The sequence below is a fragment of the Mya arenaria genome, chromosome 7, assembly GCF_026914265.1.
Source record: "Mya arenaria isolate MELC-2E11 chromosome 7, ASM2691426v1".
Taxonomy (NCBI): Eukaryota; Metazoa; Mollusca; class Bivalvia; order Myida; family Myidae; genus Mya; species Mya arenaria.
In genome coordinates, this window is record NC_069128.1 from 2,297,575 (window position 1) to 2,317,338 (window position 19,764).

General features: G+C 39.2%; 1 protein-coding gene across 1 annotated transcript; it reads left to right on the forward strand.

The window, feature by feature from the left end:
- The first annotated feature begins 1,074 nt into the window (after positions 1 to 1,074).
- LOC128240413 (delta-like protein 4) lies at positions 1,075 to 15,356 on the forward strand. Its single transcript, XM_052957052.1, has 6 exons — positions 1,075 to 1,081; positions 1,741 to 1,806; positions 3,894 to 4,001; positions 4,560 to 4,676; positions 10,497 to 10,652; positions 15,277 to 15,356. The coding sequence occupies exons 1-6, from the start codon at positions 1,075 to 1,077 to the stop codon at positions 15,354 to 15,356; spliced, it is 534 nt and encodes a 177-aa protein (XP_052813012.1).
- The last annotated feature ends 4,408 nt before the right edge of the window (positions 15,357 to 19,764 follow it).

A 19,764-nucleotide genomic window follows, 5' to 3' on the forward strand; every position in this document is an offset into this window, starting at 1 on the left:
ATGTCAGTATGTACACGTAAGTATTTGTATGTCAGTTTGTACACGTAAGTATTTGTATGTCAGTATGTACACGTAAGTTTTTGCATGTCAGTTTGTACACGTAAGTATATATATGTCAGTATGTACACGTAATTATTTGTATGTCAGTTTGTACACGTAAGTATTTGTATGTCAGTATGTACACGTAAGTTTTTGCATGTCAAATTGTACACGTAAGTATTTGTATGTCAGTATGTACACGTAAGTATATGTATGTCAGTATGTACACGTAAGTATTTGTATGTCAGTTTGTAAACGTAAGTTTTTGCATGTCAGTTTGTACATGTTAGTATTTACATGTCAGTATGTACCTGTTAGTATTTGCATGTATTATAACCTTACACTCCCAGCCATGAAAGATACTTATAATCTTACACTACCGGCCATGGAAGATACTTATAATCTTACACTCCCAGCCATGAAAGGTACTTTTAATCTTATACTCCCGGCCATGGAAGATACTTATAATTTTACACTCCCAGCCATGGAAGATACTTATAATCTTACACTCCCGGCCATGGAAGATACTTATAATCTTACACTCCCGGTCATTGAAGATACTTATAATCTTACACTCCCGGCCATGGAATATCTTTATAATCTTACACTCCCGGCCATGGAAAATACTTATAATGTTACCCTACCGGCCATGGAAGATACTTATAATGTTACATTCCCGGCCATGTAATTAACTTGTTATCTTATATTCCCGGCCATGGGAGATACTTATAATCTTACACTCCCGGCCATGGAATATACTTACAATCTTACACTCCCGGCCATTGAAGATACTTATAATCTTACACTTCCAGCCATGGAATATACTTAAGAGCTTGATATCATAATTCTAACTTAAATACTTGTCTCTAAACTGGTTAGCTGTAAAATTCAAGTCAAAATGCACTCATTTAATTCATTTAGTATAGTACATTTCATTAACGATATATATAAGGTCTGGCCAAATATGTAAACTGATAAGAAAGGCACAGCCTGCGTATAGAATAAATTCATACAGTTCGTTTAAGAGTTTGAACAATGGCTGGTGAGTTTTCGTTTCACATTTATTTCGATTATGATTGCACGCATTTTAAGTATAATTACGCTCTTTTAAGATATTCCATTATAATAAGGATGAGTTGTGACCTTATATGACATTGGTTTTATTCGATAAAGTTTTAATATTCAGAGTGAATATGGAACAAATTTATTATCTATACAACGGTACAGTAGCTTTTACAACGCTTTAGTATTTAAGTACATATATGTTGACCATGACCAGGAGATGAACCCTATAAGGCATTGTGGTTTTAAAGTAATTTACTCACGATGTTATTTTCCTGAAATGAATCTAAGACATTATGTTTCATTCAATAGTTTTCTTCATTGAAAACATATATCAAAACCTTATTGTTGAATGAAAAGTGTTGCAATTTTAAACACAGCACTACATTCATAATGTCCAAATATCTTTTCATAAAAATGCAAAACTCTTATACCACATTATTTTGTGAAATTTGGTCACTTCTAAAACTCACACAAGTATGTTTTAAAAGTAAATAACATCTTGCCCCACAAACCTTTTTGAAGCTGAATAAAATATTATGAAACGTTTAAATAATTGATCTGACAAACCCGCTTGGTATTATGAAAGACCATGAACATATTTATTTGGTATGATTTTTTGCCAATGTATATTTCCAGGACTGGTTTTAATCTTCTCTGTTTTCTTAACATGGCAGACAATAGAAAGCTTCTTGTTGGACGATCGTGAGTCTTTCTTATTTAACTATATACTTATAGAACACGGGAGAGACTCGGCCCCTATTTCTAGAATTACCCTAAGTTCCTTATACCTTCATCAACCTTTATTTGTTGAATATCTGCAATAGTCAAATTGTATAAGATTTTTAAGCCTATCACGATTTTGATTAATTGGTGTTGAACTTTGACGTGTGCCATCAAAGGAAACAGTAACGGTATTGAAATATGTTTTATCTATACATTTGACATAAATGAATTAGGTTGACGTGCATATTGAGAATGAGCTTTAATAATACATCGATTGAACGGGCACTGCGGTGGGGCGGTGTTGGTCATGTTGGGTATGGGGAATATATGGGAGCACTGCGGTGGGTTAGCGTTGGTTATGTAGGGTATGTGGAATATACGGGAACATATAGCTGGGGCGGTGTTGGTTATTTTGGGTTTGTGGAATATTTTGGAGCATTGCGGTGGGCTAGCGTTGGTTATGTTGGGTATGTAGAATATATGGAAACACAGACCTAGGGCGGTGTTGGTTTGTGGGATATGTGAAATATATTGGAGCACTGCAATGGGGCTATGTTGGTTATGTAGAATATGTTGAATATATGGTGAGCACTGCGGTCGGCAAGTGTTAGTTTTGAAGAGTATTAATAATATAAATAAATGGCAGCATTGCCTTGGGGAAGCGTTGATTATGCCGGGTATGTGTAATATATGTGAGTACTGAAGTATGGTGATGTTGGTTGTGTGGGGTATGTGGAACATATAGAAGCACTGCGCTGGGGCGAATCGATTGTGGGCAGATGTTGGAAAAAATTTGGCAGTGCGGTCGGGCGATGTGGGAACCGTACGATGATGATATGTGGGAGCACCCTAAGGTTGAGTTATGTGGGGTAATGTAGAGTTATCGGATATATGGAAGCATTTCCGTGGGGGATGATGTAGCACTACGATGGAACAATGTAGAGACGCTGCAGTGGGAATTAGTCGGAACAATTATTGGGGGCAAATGGGACCACTGTGCTAGGGTTAAATGAGGAGAGAGCATTTGATAATGTAGGATAATTGTATAGCGGCTGGTCTTTGTTGGAGCATTGCAGTAGGGAGATGTGGGGTCAGTGCTTTGAGAGAGTGGTGTCAGTGAGATGTGCGATGAGGTAGCACTTCGGTAGGTTGATATAAGATCATTGCGGTAGAGAATAAGGGGAAAATTACGGTAGGAAGGATGGTCGGGCAGTGCGATGGGTAATGTGTGAGCATTGCGGTGGGTCGGTGTAGCAGCAATACAGTATGTGGATGAATGGGTGATGCGATAAGGTGATGTGGGAGCACTGCGATGGCCTGTATTTGAGCACTGCGGTTGGCTGATGTGGGAGCACTGTGGTGGGCTGATGTGGAAGCACTGCGGTGGGCTGATGTGAGAGCACTATTGTGGGCTTATGTGGTAGCTCTGGGGTTGGCTGACATGGGAGCACTGCGGCGGGCTGATGTGGGAGCACTGCGGTGGGCTGATGTGGGAGCACTGTGGTGGGCTGATGTGGGAGCACTGTGGTGGGCTGATGTGGGAGCACTGCGGTGGGCTGATGTGGGAGCACTGCGGTGGGCTGATGTGGGAGCACTGCGGTGGGCTGATGTGGGAGCACTGCGGCGGGCTGATGTGGTAGCACTCTGGTGGGCTAATGTTGGAGCACTGCGGTGGGCTGATGTAGGAGCATTGCGGTTGGCTGATGTGGGAGCACTGCGGCGGGCTGATTCGGGAGCATTTGCGGTGGGCTGATGTGGGGGCACTGTTTTTGGCTGATGTGGTGGCACGGTGGTGGGCAGATGTGGTAGCACTGCGGCGAGTTGATGTGGGAGCACTGCGTTGGGCTGAAACGGAATGTAGGAGCACTGTGTTGGGCTGATGTGGAAGCACTGCGGTGGGCTGATATGGGACCATTGTGGTGGGCTTATGTGGTAGTACCGTTTATTTATGTGGGAATATCTTTTAAACATTTCATATACTTTCAAATACAAAAAAAAACGTTCGATAAAATAAGTGTAATAATTGTTTGAAGCTGAATCCCATTATGGCATTATTCTATATATAGGTTGTCATCAATACACATGTAGCGGCAATGGAGATTGTTCCGAGGTGAATGGCCTTGTCACGTGTCACTGTCGTCGCAATTTCGCTGGAAACCGATGCGAGCTAACTGGTAAGGTACCTAGTTCCAATATTAATAAATTTTACAAATATTCACCCTGCGCTATCTTATATCATTATGATAAATTAAAAAAAGCAGCCATTTTTGTTTATTTGCTTAAAACTTCATCATCTATGTTTATATAGAGTGTATGATTATCAACACTAAATGGACAAACTTGCTTTGGAAAATGAAGCCAGTTTTAATATATCTTAAAGGATTTTGAACACATTTTTGCAATGTACACATTCAATTTCGAAAGCCTTTTAGATGTAGCTTAAGTTTTTTTAAAACTGGGGTATAGGAACAATGTTTGTGGAACGTGACTACACTTAATGTACATAGTGATTACGTTTGATCTAATACTTCATATAAACAACTGTACCGAATAAATATTCCATGAAGACATGCCATACGCAAGTTTCATAAAGAAATGACATACGCATGTTTCAATAAGAAATACTCAATGAAGAAATGTCTACCGCATGCTCAATTAATAGGTATCTCTTGATTTGGAGGATGCCTCTTTCTTTTATAATTAGCATTATGATATATATCATTTGTCCACAGACTATTGCCTGGGTCTTCCTTGTAGAGGTCATTCACAGTGCGAAGACATTAAAGACTTTCCACACTTTATGTGCACATGTGACGCAGGTTACACTGGACGATACTGCGACACACATGGTAAGCACACACCATGGAGCTCACTTTTCAGACAAAACATTAACCACTTTCCATACTTCCTGTGCACATGTGACGCAGGGTACACTCGGCAGTACTGCAGCACACAGGGTAAGAACAAAACATGTAGCTTACTTTCTAACAATACATAAACATTCCTCACACTTCCTGTGCACATGTGACGCAGGGTACACTCGGCAGTACTGCAGCACACAGGGTAAAAACAAACCATGTAGCTTACTTTCTAACAATACATTAACCACTTTCAACACTTTCTGTGCACATGTGACACAGGGTACACTCGGCAGTACTGCAGCACATAGGGTAAGAACAAACTATGTAGCTTACTTTCTAACCATATATAAACATTCCTCACACTTCCAGTGCACATGTAACGCAGGGTACACTCGGCAGTACTGCAGCACACAGGGTAAGAACGAAACATGTAGCTCACTTTCTGACAATACATTGAACATTCCTCACACTATTTGTGCACATGTGACGCAGGGTACACTCGGCAGTACTGCAGCACACAGGGTAAAAACAAACCATTTAGCTCACTTTCTAACAATACATTAACCACTTTCCACACTTTCTGTGCACATGTGACACAGGGTACACTCGGCAGTACTGCAGCACACAGGGTAAAAACAAACCATGTAGCTTACTTTCTAACAATACATTAAACACTTTCCACACTTTCTGTGCACATGTGACGCAGGGTACACTCGGCAGTACTGCAGCACACAGGGTAAAAACAAACCATGTAGCTTACTTTCTGACAATACATTGAACATTCCTCACACTTTCTGTGCACATGTGACACAGGGTACACTCGACAGTACTGCAGCACACAGGGTAAGAACAAACCATGAAGCTTACTTTCTTACAATTCATTAACCACTTTCCACACTTTCTGTGCACATGTGACGCAGGGTACACTCGGCAGTACTGCAGCACACAGGGTAAAAACAAACCATGTAGCTTACTTTCTAACAATACATTAACCACTTTCCACACTTTCTGTGCACATGTGACGCAGGGTAGACTCGGCAGTACTGCAGCACACAGGGTAAGAACGTAACATGTAGCTCACTTTCTGACAATATATTGAACATTCCTCACACTATTTGTGCACATGTGACGCAGGGTACACTCGGCAGTACTGCAGCACACAGGGTAAAAACAAACCATGTAGCTAACTTTCTAACAATATATTAACCACTTTCCACACTTTCTGTGCACATGTGACGCAGGGTACACTCGGCAGTACTGCAGCACACAGGGTAAAAACAAACCATGTAGCTTACTTTCTAACAATACATTAAACACTTTCCACACTTTCTGTGCACATGTGACGCAAGGTACACTCGGCAGTACTGCAGCACACAGGGTAAAAACAAACCATGTTGCTTACTTTCTGACAATACATTGAACATTCCTCACACTTTCTGTGCACATGTGACACAGGGTACACTCGACAGTACTGCAGCACACAGGGTAAGAACAAACCATGAAGCTTACTTTCTAACAATTCATTAACCACTTTCCACACTTTCTGTACACATGTGACACAGGGTACACTCGGCAGTACTGCAGTACACAGGGTAAAAACAAACCATGTAGCTTACTTTCTAACAATACATTAAACACTTTCCACACTTTCTGTGCACCTGTGACGCAGGGTACACTCGGCAGTACTGCAGCACACAGGGTAAAAACAAACCATGTAGCTTACTTTCTAACAATACATTAAACACTTTCCACACTTTCTGTGCACATGTGACGCAGGGTACACTCGGCAGTACTGCAGCACACAGGGTAAGAACGAAACATGTAGCTCACTTTGTGACAATATATTGAACATTCCTCACACTATTTGTGCACATGTGACGCAGGGTACACTCGGCAGTACTGCAGCACACAGGGTAAAAACAAACCATGTAGCTCACTTTCTAACAATATATTAACCACTTTCCACACTTTCTGTGCACATGTGACAAAGGGTACACTCGGCAGTACTGCAGCACACAGGGTAAAAATAAACCATGTAGCTTACTTTACTAACAATACATTAAACACTTTCCACACTTTCTGTGCACATGTGACGCAGGGTACACTCGGCAGTACTGCAGCACACAGGGTAAGAACGAACCATTTATATTAGCTCACTTTCTAACAATACATAAACATTCCTCACACTTCCTGTGCACATGTGACGCAGGGTACACTCGGCAGTACTGCAGCACACAGGGTAAAAACAAACCATGTAGCTTACTTTCTAACAATACATTAAACACTTTCCACACTTTCTGTGCGCACGTGACACAGGGTACACTCGACAATATTGCAGCAAACAGGGTAAGAACGAACAATGTAGCTCACTTTCTAACAATACATTAAACACTTTCCACACTTTCTGTGCACACGTGACGCAGGGTACACTCGGCAGTACTGCAGTACACAGGGTAAAAACAAACAATGTAGCTTACTTTCTAACAATACATTAAACACGTTCCACACTTTCTGTGCACATGTGACGCAGGGTAGACTCGGCAGTACTGCAGCACACAGGGTAAGAACGTAACATGTAGCTCACTTTCTGACAATATATTGAACATTCCTCACACTATTTGTGCACATGTGACGCAGGGTACACTCGGCAGTACTGCAGCACACAGGGTAAAAACAAACCATGTAGCTCACTTTCTAACAATATATTAACCACTTTCCACACTTTCTGTGCACATGTGACGCAGGGTACACTCGGCAGTACTGTAGCACACAGGGTAAAAACAAACCATGTAGCTTACTTTCTAACAATACATTAAACACTTTCCACACTTTCTGTGCACATGTGACGCAAGGTACACTCGGCAGTACTGCAGCACACAGGGTAAAAACAAACCATGTTGCTTACTTTCTGACAATACATTGAACATTCCTCACACTTTCTGTGCACATGTGACACAGGGTACACTCGACAGTACTGCAGCACACAGGGTAAGAACAAACCATGAAGCTTACTTTCTAACAATTCATTAACCACTTTCCACACTTTCTGTACACATGTGACACAGGGTACACTCGGCAGTACTGCAGTACACAGGGTAAAAACAAACCATGTAGCTTACTTTCTAACAATACATTAAACACTTTCCACACTTTCTGTGCACCTGTGACGCAGGGTACACTCGGCAGTACTGCAGCACACAGGGTAAAAACAAACCATGTAGCTTACTTTCTAACATACACTAACCACTTTCCACACTTTCTGTGCACATGTGACGCAGGGTACACTCGGCAGTACTGCAGCACACAGGGTAAGAAAGAAACATGTAGCTCACTTTCTGACAATATATTGAACATTCCTCACACTATTTGTGCACATGTGACGCAGGGTACACTCGGCAGTACTGCAGCACACAGGGTAAAAACAAACCATGTAGCTCACTTTCTAACAATATATTAACCACTTTCCACACTTTCTGTGCACATGTGACAAAGGGTACACTCGGCAGTACTGCAGCACACAGGGTAAAAATAAACCATGTAGCTTACTTTACTAACAATACATTAAACACTTTCCACACTTTCTGTGCACATGTGACGCAGGGTACACTCGGCAGTACTGCAGCACACAGGGTAAGAACGAACCATTTATATTAGCTCACTTTCTAACAATACATAAACATTCCTCACACTTCCTGTGCACATGTGACGCAGGGTACACTCGGCAGTACTGCAGCACACAGGGTAAAAACAAACCATGTAGCTTACTTTCTAACAATACATTAAACACTTTCCACACTTTCTGTGCGCACGTGACACAGGGTACACTCGACAATATTGCAGCAAACAGGGTAAGAACGAACCATGTAGCTCACTTTCTAACAATACATTAAACACTTTCCACACTTTCTGTGCACACGTGACGCAGGGTACACTCGGCAGTACTGCAGTACACAGGGTAAAAACAAACCATGTAGCTTACTTTCTAACAATACATTAACCACTTTCCACAATTTCTGTGCACATGTGACGCAGGGTACATTCGGCAGTACTGCAGCACACACGGTAAAAACAAACCATGTAGCTTACTTTCTAACAATACATTAACCACTTTCCACACTTTCTGTGCACATGTGACGCAGGGTACACTCGGCAATATTGCAGCACACAGGGTAAAAACAAACCATGTAGCTTACTTTCTAACAATACATTAAACACTTTCCACACTTTCTGTGCACATGTGACGCAAGGTACACTCGGCAGTACTGCAGCACACAGGGTAAAAACAAACCATGTAGCTTACTTTCTAACAATACATTAACCACTTTCCACAATTTCTGTGCACATGTGACGCAAGATACACTCGGCAGTACTGCAGCACACAGGGTAACAAAAACCATATAGCTTACTTTCTAACAATACATTAACCACTTTCCACACTTTCTGTGCACATGTGACGCAAGATACACTCGGCAGTACTGCAGCACACAGGGTAAAAACAAACCATGTAGCTTACTTTCTAACAATACATTAAACACTTTCCACACTTTCTGTGCACATGTGACGCAAGGTACACTCGGCAGTACTGCAGCACACAGGGTAAGAACGAACCATTTATATTAGCTCACTTTCTAACAATACATAAACATTCCTCACACTTCCTGTGCACATGTGACACAGGGTACACTCGGCAGTACTGCAGCACACAGGGTAAAAACAAACCATGTAGCTTTCTTTGTAACAATACATTGACCACTTTCCACACTTTCTGTGCACACGTGACACAGGGTACACTCGACAATATTGCAGCAAACAGGGTAAGAACGAAACATGTAGCTCACTTTCTAACAATACATTAAACACTTTCCACACTTTCTGTGCACATGTGACGCAGGGTACACTCGGCAGTACTGCAGCACACAGGGTAAAAGCAAACCATGTTGCTTACTTTCTAACAATACATTAACCACTTTCCACACTTTCTTTGCACACGTGACACAGGGTACACTCGGCAATATTGCAGCAAACAGGGTAAAAACAAACCATGTAGCTTACTTTCTAACAATACATTAAACACTTTCCACACTTTCTGTGCACACGTGACACAGGGTACACTCGGCAATATTGCAGCACACAGGGTAAAAACAAACCATGAAGCTTACTTTCTAACAATACATTAACCACTTTCCACACTTTCTGTGCACATGTGACGCAGGGTACACTGGACAGTTTTTCAACACACAGGGTACGAACAAACAATGTAGCTGACTTTCTGCCAATACATTTACCACTAACCACACTTCAAGTAGCTCTCTAAATGTCAGCGTGTAAAATTGAAGTTCTAATCGGTTTGTTTTTCATGTATGTATTTATTTCTACATAAAAAACGGAATTATCGTGTATAGCAACGAAAAAAATATACCTTTTTTACACGTTGCATAGTTATCGTAGCAAAGTGGTCAGACAGATAGTGCACACAAACCGCGTGGTTATACCGAAACCCTGCCTCTTGGTCTTTGCTTATAATCACTAGGCTAGTGGGTGGCTAATATAAGTTCCCCCCCCCAATAAAACATCAAAACTCGTAAGCAATATGTATTGTGGTTACGGCATTTAAACTGTCAGTGGCAACGGGGTGCCGCTGATGGGAACAATTTCAAACCATATATCATTCCTTTAATAAAGTTTTAACAATTTTGATAGTCGATATTTTAAGTATGTGCTAAATCACCATCTTTACATGTAGTTTGAAACATTCCGAAACTTCTGATAAAAAACCTGATAAAATGTATAACTATATCTCTCGTTAAGTGACCGGATCCCAGTCGAATTTCAATGGACAAACCCATACCGCACATACATGTGCTAGTCAATATTGTAATCACCATGGCGACTGCTCTGACGTTAACGGACAACAAACATGTACATGTCACTCTGGATATTCAGGACATCAGTGTCAGCATACAAGTAAGATCGGTTCTGTTATTTGCGTATTTGTTTTCTTTTATAAGGTCTAGGACCGCGATGCATGTTTTATAAGTAATAATCTATTGCCAAGTATTTGCATTACATGTTTAAATCAACGTATAGGCCCTGTGCCACAATGGGAATCTTGCCTGTCAAATGAAAAGGCGAATATTTAAAATTATAATTATTTTTTTATTTATTTTTGAGATTCAATTCTTTGCAAGAGAGGCACCTTGTACTTGTCTTGTAATGACTAAAGGGGGTAGTATCAATCCATTATCATAATGGTGAAAATAACATGTATAATGTATGCCATTATATTAAACAATATCATCGTCTTGGTAAGCAGTTGTGGTAAGCAGGTTGGCAACTAGAATGAAAGAATTAATTCAAACAGAAACGAAATATGACTCAGTTTCCATGGAAGCCAACAATTATTTCTATAACAAAGTATGTTTATGATTCAGACAATATTGTGACCTTCAATACACAAGCGTGTAACATGAAATGCCTGTATTGCCTTTCTGTTATTGGTTCAAATAAAAGGGAATTGGTTTAACGCTTTAATTGTTTTATGTTCCATATTGCAACATATTCCATCTTCTTAGTCTCGTTAGCTTACAACGCCCCTAGCTATCATCTCAAACAAATAACAACAGCCTGGCGACAGAAATTCACACAAGCTTGTATTCGAAAATATCATAAATTTACTTTAATGTATAAGTTATCGTTCTTGCTACGCTGCAATATTTCCCTGATTTAGTACTGCCCAAACTCGATACATATATATATATACTTTAATAAATGATTACAGCGAATCTCTAAACAGCGATTACTTCCAATGCCATGCAGAAATCACTGCCATGTCGTCAGTTAATCACGTGATGATGATAAAAATCACGTGTCGCAATTTAAAAATATTCATAATTTTGGAATCAACGTTATTTATCCGAACATTAATACATGTAAAACTACTTTTCAAAAAATACCTGTTTGCAAGTAAATGGAGGTCACTGTGTAGTAGATCGGCTTACATAATGTTTCGTGTATCTTTATATTTTCTAAAGGACATTGTCCAAAACATGTTTGAGTAAGTTGGTTAACACTGTGTTTTCTATAGATTTAACTTTAATTATGCTTACAGCATGTTCTGAGTCCCTGTGTTCCGAAAAAGGCAGCTGTACCTACTTAGATGGTGACACCAGCAATATACAGTGCCAATGTTACCCTGGCTTTTACAGTTCAAAGTGTCAACACGTTGGTATGTGATTTTCACCATTTGCTTATGCTAGAAGGTCATCGACCCAAGCAAGCTAATCAGAGGAGCAAAATATATACGGTTATTGTCTTACGTAACATATTGGGTCGTGACGTCATACTCAATGATCTTCTCACTTAGGTTTGGACGATAAACTAAATGTTTGTTATCATACTAGCTCATGCATAACACATAAAGCAAACATATTCATCGGTCGATGTGGTTCCCCATGGAATGAATTCGTTTAATGTCTAATACATTGGCTTTAAACTCAACTTATACTGTAATACTCCCTTGTTCTGTTGCTCTACTGTTTCATATCCGAGCTAGATTTATAATACGAACTAAGGGTAAAACATAGTTTAACAAAAGCAACCTTTCATCCTATGTACACGATTCCAGAATATTGAGCAACCGACAAAAGTGTACTTTGTTATGTTGAATACGGTATATGTATATATTCCACAGACGTACAGCTAGAATAGATAAGGGTTGGTTAAGTAGCAAACTGTGTAAGTATATATTCCACAGACGTTCAGCTAGAATAGATAAGGGTTGGTTAAGTAGCAAACTGTGTACGTATATATTCCACAGACGTTCAGCTAGAATAGATAAGGGTTGGTTAAGTAGCAAACTGTGTACGTATATATTCCACAGACGTTCAGCTAGAATGGATAAGGGTTGGTTATGTAGCAAACTGTGAACGTATATATTCCACAGACGTTCAGCTAGAATAGATAAGGGTTGGTTATGTAGCATACTGTGTATGTATATATTCCACAGACGTTCAGCTAGAATAGATAAGGGTTGGTTATGTAGCATACTGTGTATGTATATATTCCACAGACGTTCAGCTAGAATAGATAAGGGTTGGTTAAGTAGCAAACTGTGTACGTATATATTCCACAGACGTTCAGCTAGAATAGATAAGGGTTGGTTAAGTAGCAAACTGTGTATGTATATATTCCACAGACGTTCAGCTAGAATAGATAAGGGTTGGTTAAGTAGCAAACTGTGTATGAATATATTCCACAGACGTACAGCTAGAATAGATAAGGGTTGGTTAAGTAGTAAATTGTGTATGTATATATTCCACAGACGTTCAGCTAGAATAGATAAGGGTTGGTTAAGTAGCAAACTCTGTATGTATATATTCCACAGACGTTCAGCTAGAATGGATAAGGGTTGGTTATGTGGAATACGGCGTATGTATATATTCCACAGACGTTCAGCTAGAATAGATAAGGGTTGGTTAAGTAGCAAACTGTGTATGTATATATTCCACAGACGTACAGCTAGAATAGATAAGGGTTGGTTAAGTAGTAAATTGTGTATGTATATATTCCACAGACGTTCAGCTAGAATAGATAAGGGTTGGTTAAGTAGCAAACTCTGTATGTATATATTCCACAGACGTTCAGCTAGAATGGATAAGGGTTGGTTATGTGGAATACGGCGTATGTATATATTCCACAGACGTTCAGCTAGAATATATAAGGGTTAGTTATATGTAATACCGTGTATGTATATATTCCACAGACGTTCGGCTAGAATATATAAGGGTTTGTTATGTGGAATACGGTGTATGTATATATTCCACAGACGTTCAGCTAGAATATAGAAGGGTTGGTTATGTGGAATACGGTGTATGTATATATTCCACAGACGTACAGCTAGAATAGATAAGGGTTGGTTATGTGGCATACGGTGTATGTATATATTCCACAGACGTTCAGCTAGAATATATAAGGGTTCGTTATGTGGAATACGGTGTATGTATATATTCCACAGACGTTCAGCTAGAATGGATAAGGGTTGGTTATGTGGAATACGGCGTATGTATATATTCCACAGACGTTCAGCTAGAATATATAAGGGTTAGTTATATGTAATACGGTGTATGTATATATTCCACAGACGTTCAGCTAGAATAGATAAGGGTTGGTTATGTGGCATACGGTGTATGTATATATTCCACAGACGTTCAGCTAGAATATATAAGGGTTGGTTATGTGGAATACGGTGTATGTATATATTCCACAGACGTACAGCTAGAATAGATAAGGGTTGGTTATGTGGCATACTGTGTATGTATATATTCCACAGACGTTCAGCTAGAATATATAAGGGTTGGTTATGTGGAATACGGTGTATGTATATATTCCACAGACGTTCAGCTAGAATATATAAGGGTTGGTTATGTGGAATACGGTGTATGTATATATTCCACAGACGTACAGCTAGAATAGATAAGGGTTGGTTATATGTAATACGGTGTATGTATATATTCCACAGACGTTCAGCTAGAATATATAAGGGTTGGTTATGTGGAATACGGTGTATGTATATATTCCACAGACGTACAGCTAGAATAGATAAGGGTTGGTTATATGTTATACGGTGTATGTATATATTCCACAGGCGTACAGCTAGAATATATAAGGGATGGTTATGTGGCATAGGTTGTATGTATATATTCCACAGACGTTCAGCTAGAATATATAAGGGTTGGTTATGTGGAATACGGTGTATGTATATATTCCACAGACGTTCAGCTAGAATATATAAGGGTTGGTTATGTGGCATACGGTGTATGTATATATTCCACAGACGTTCAGCTAGAATATATAAGGGTTGGTTATGTGGAATAGGTTGTAAGTATATATTCCACAGACGTTCAGCTAGAATATATAAGGGTTAGTTATCTGGAATACGGTGTAAGTATATATTCCACAGACGTTCAGCTAGAATATATAAGGGTTAGTTATCTGGAATACGGTGTATGTATATATTCCACAGACGTTCAGCTAGAATATATAAGGGTTGGTTATGTGGAATACGGTGTATGTATATATTCCACAGACGTACAGCTAGAATAGAGAAGGGTTGGTTATGTGGCATACTGTGTATGTATATATTCCACAGACGTTCAGCTAGAATATATAAGGGTTGGTTATGTGGAATAGGTTGTAAGTATATATTCCACAGACGTTCAGCTAGAATATATAAGGGTTAGTTATCTGGAATACGGTGTATGTATATATTCCACAGACGTTCAGCTAGAATATATAAGGGTTGGTTATGTGGAATACGGTGTATGTATATATTCCACAGACGTACAGCTAGAATAGAGAAGCGTTGGTTATGTGGAATACGGTGTATGTATATATTCCACAGACGTACAGCTAGAATAGAGAAGGGTTGGTTATGTGGAATACGGTGTATGTATATATTCCACAGACGTACAGCTAGAATAGAGAAGGGTTGGTTATGTGGAATACGTTGTATGTATATATTCCACAGACGTACAGCTAGAATATATAAGGGTTGGTTATGTGGCATACTGTGTATGTATATATTCCACAGGCGTACAGCTAGAATGGATAAGGGTTGGATATGTGGAATACTTTGTGGTTATATATTCCACAGACGTACAGCTAGAATAGATAAGGGTTGGTTATGTGGAATACTGTGTATGTATATATTCCACAGACGTACAGCTAGAATAGATAAGGGTTGGTTATGTGGCATACTGTGTATGTATATATTCCACAGGCGTACAGCTAGAATGGATAAGGGTTAAATATGTGGAATACTTTGTGGTTATATATTCCACAGACGTACAGCTAGAATAGATAAGGGTTGGTTATGTGGAATACTGTGTATGTATATATTCCACAGACGTTCAGCTAGAATAGATAAGGGTTGGTTATGTGGCATACTGTGTATGTATATATATCCACAGACGTACAGCTAGAATAGATAAGGGTTGGTTATGTGGAAGACGGTGTAGTTATATATATCCACAGACGTACAGCTAGAACAGATAAGGGTTGGTTATGTGGCATACTGTGTAGCTATTTATATCCACAGACGTACAGCTAGAATAGATAAGGGTTCGTTATGTGGCATACTGTGTAGTTATATATATATCCACAGACGTACAGCTAGAATAGATAAGGGTTGGTTATGTGGAATACTGTGTACGTATATATTCCACAGACGTTCAGCTAGAATAGATAAGGGTTGGTTATGTGGCATACTGTGTATGTATATATTCCACAGGCGTACAGCTAGAATAGATAAGGGTTGGTTATGTGGCATACTGTGTATGTATATATTCCACAGACGTACAGCTAGAATAGAGAAGGGTTGGTTATGTGGCATACTGTGTATGTATATATTCCACAGACGTTCAGCTAGAATATATAAGGGTTGGTTATGTGGAATAGGTTGTAAGTATATATTCCACAGACGTTCAGCTAGAATATATAAGGGTTAGTTATCTGGAATACGGTGTATGTATATATTCCACAGACGTTCAGCTAGAATATATAAGGGTTGGTTATGTGGAATACGGTGTATGTATATATTCCACAGACGTACAGCTAGAATAGAGAAGCGTTGGTTATGTGGAATACGGTGTATGTATATATTCCACAGACGTACAGCTAGAATAGAGAAGGGTTGGTTATGTGGAATACGGTGTATGTATATATTCCACAGACGTACAGCTAGAATAGAGAAGGGTTGGTTATGTGGAATACTGTGTATGTATATATTCCACAGACGTACAGCTAGAATATATAAGGGTTGGTTATGTGGCATACTGTGTATGTATATATTCCACAGGCGTACAGCTAGAATGGATAAGGGTTGGATATGTGGAATACTTTGTGGTTATATATTCCACAGACGTACAGCTAGAATAGATAAGGGTTGGTTATGTGGAATACTGTGTATGTATATATTCCACAGACGTACAGCTAGAATAGATAAGGGTTGGTTATGTGGCATACTGTGTATGTATATATTCCACAGGCGTACAGCTAGAATGGATAAGGGTTGGATATGTGGAATACTTTGTGGTTATATATTCCACAGACGTACAGCTAGAATAGATAAGGGTTGGTTATGTGGAATACTGTGTATGTATATATTCCACAGACGTTCAGCTAGAATAGATAAGGGTTGGTTATGTGGAATACTGTGTATGTATATATTCCACAGACGTACAGCTAGAATAGATAAGGGTTGGTTATGTGGCATACTGTGTATGTATATATTCCACAGGCGTACAGCTAGAATGGATAAGGGTTGGATATGTGGAATACTTTGTGGTTATATATTCCACAGACGTACAGCTAGAATAGATAAGGGTTGGTTATGTGGAATACTGTGTACGTATATATTCCACAGACGTTCAGCTAGAATAGATAAGGGTTGGTTATGTGGCATACTGTGTATGTATATATTCCACAGGCGTACAGCTAGAATAGATAAGGGTTGGTTATGTGGCATACTGTGTATGTATATATTCCACAGGCGTACAGCTAGAATGGATAAGGGTTGGATATGTGGAATATTTTGTGGTTTTATATCCCACAGACGTACAGCTAGAATAGATAAGGGTTGGTTATGTGGAATACTTTGTGGTTATATATTCCACAGACGTACAGCTAGAATAGGTAAGGGTTGGTTATGTGGCATACTGTGTATGTATATATCCCACAGACGTACAGCTAGAATAGATAAGGGTTGGTTATGTGGCATACTGTGTAGGTATATATTCCACAGACGTACAGCTAGAATAGATAAGGGTTGGTTATGTGGCATACTGTGTATGTATATATTCCACAGGCGTACAGCTAGAATGGATAAGGGTTGGATATGTGGAATACTTTGTGGTTTTATATCCCACAGACGTACAGCTAGAATAGATAAGGGTTGGTTATGTGGAATACTGTGTATGTATATATTCCACAGACGTACAGCTAGAATAGATAAGGGTTGGTTATGTGGCATACTGTGTATGTATATATTCACTAGGCGTACAGCTAGAATGGATAAGGGTTGGATATGTGGAATACTTTGTGGTTATATATTCCACAGACGTACAGCTAGAATAGACATGGATTGGTTATGTGGCATACTGTGTAGTTATACATATCCACAGACGTACAGCTAGAATAGATAAGGGTTGGTTATGTGGCATACTGTGTAGTTATATATATCCACAGACGTACAGCTAGAATAGATAAGGGTTGGTTATGTGGCATACTGTGTAGTTATATATATCCACAGACGTACAGCTAGAATAGATAAGGGTTCGTTATGTGGCATACTGTGTAGTTATATATATCCACAGACGTACAGCTAGAATAGATAAGGGTTCGTTATGTGGCATACTGTGTAGTTATATATATCCACAGACGTACCGCTAGAATAGATAAGGGTTGGTTATGTGGCATACTGTGTAGCTATTTATATCCACAGACGTACAGCTAGAATAGATAAGGGTTGGTTATGTGGCATACTGTGTAGTTATATATATCCACAGACGTACAGCTAGAATAGATAAGGGTTGGTTATGTGGAAGACGGTGTAGTTATATATATCCACAGACGTACAGCTAGAACAGATAAGGGTTGGTTATGTGGCATACTGTGTAGCTATTTATATCCACAGACGTACAGCTAGAATAGATAAGGGTTCGTTATGTGGCATACTGTGTAGTTATATATATATCCACAGACGTACAGCTAGAATAGATAAGGGTTGGTTATGTGGCATACTGTGTAGTTATATATATATCCACAGACGTACAGCTAGAATAGATAAGGGTTGGTTAAGTGGAATACTGTGTAGTTATATATATCCACAGACGAACAGCTAGAATAGATAAGGGTTGGTTATGTGGCATACTGTGTAGTTATATATATCCACAGACGTAAAGCTAGAATAGATAAGGGTTGGTTATGTGGCATACTGTGTAGTTATATGTATCCACAGACGTACAGCTAGAATAGATAAGGGTTGATTATGTGGCATACTGTGTAGTTATATATTTCCACAGACGTACAGCTAGAATAGATAAGGGTTGGTTATGTGGCATACTGTGTAGTTATATATATCCACAGACGTACAGCTAGAATAGATAAGGGTTGGTTATGTGGAAGACGGTGTTTGTATATATCCCACAGACGTACAGCTAGAATATATAAGGGTTCGTTATGTGGCATACTGTGTAGTTATATATATCCGCAGACGTACAGCTAGAATAGATAAGGGTTGGCTATGTGGCATACTGTGTAGTTACATATATCCACAGACGTACAGCTAGAATAGATAAGGGTTCGTTATGTGGCATACTGTGTAGTTATATATATCCACAGACGTACAGCTAGAATAGATATGTATTCGTTATGTGTCATTCGGTGTAGTTATATATATCCATAGACGTACAGCTAGAACAGATAAGGGTTGGTTATGTGGCATACTGTGTAGTTATATATATCCACAGACGTACAGCTAGAATAGATAAGGGTTGGTTATGTGGAATACTGTGTAGTTATATATATCCACAGACGTACAGCTAGAATAGATAAGGGTTGGTTATGTGGCATACTGTGTAGTTATATATATCCACAGACGTACCGCTAGAACAGATAAGGGTTGGTTATGTGGCATACTGTGTAGTTATATATATCCACAGACGTACAGCTAGAATAGATAAGGGTTGGTTATGTGGCATACTGTGTAGTTATATATATCCACAGACGTACAGCTAAAATAGATAAGGGTTCGTTATGTGGCATACTGTGTAGTTATATATATCCACAGACGTACAGCTAGAATAGATAAGGGTTGGTTATGTGGCATACTGTGTAGTTATATATATCCACAGACGTACAGCTAGAATAGATAAGGGTTCATTATGTGGCATTCGGTGTTTGTCTAGAATCAACAAACTAACCGCTTGAATAGATAAGGTGCGGCTATTTGTTTTCCCAAAAAATATAATAATTTGCATATTCACCATTTGTTATTCAGCGTTGCAAATAACACATGGAT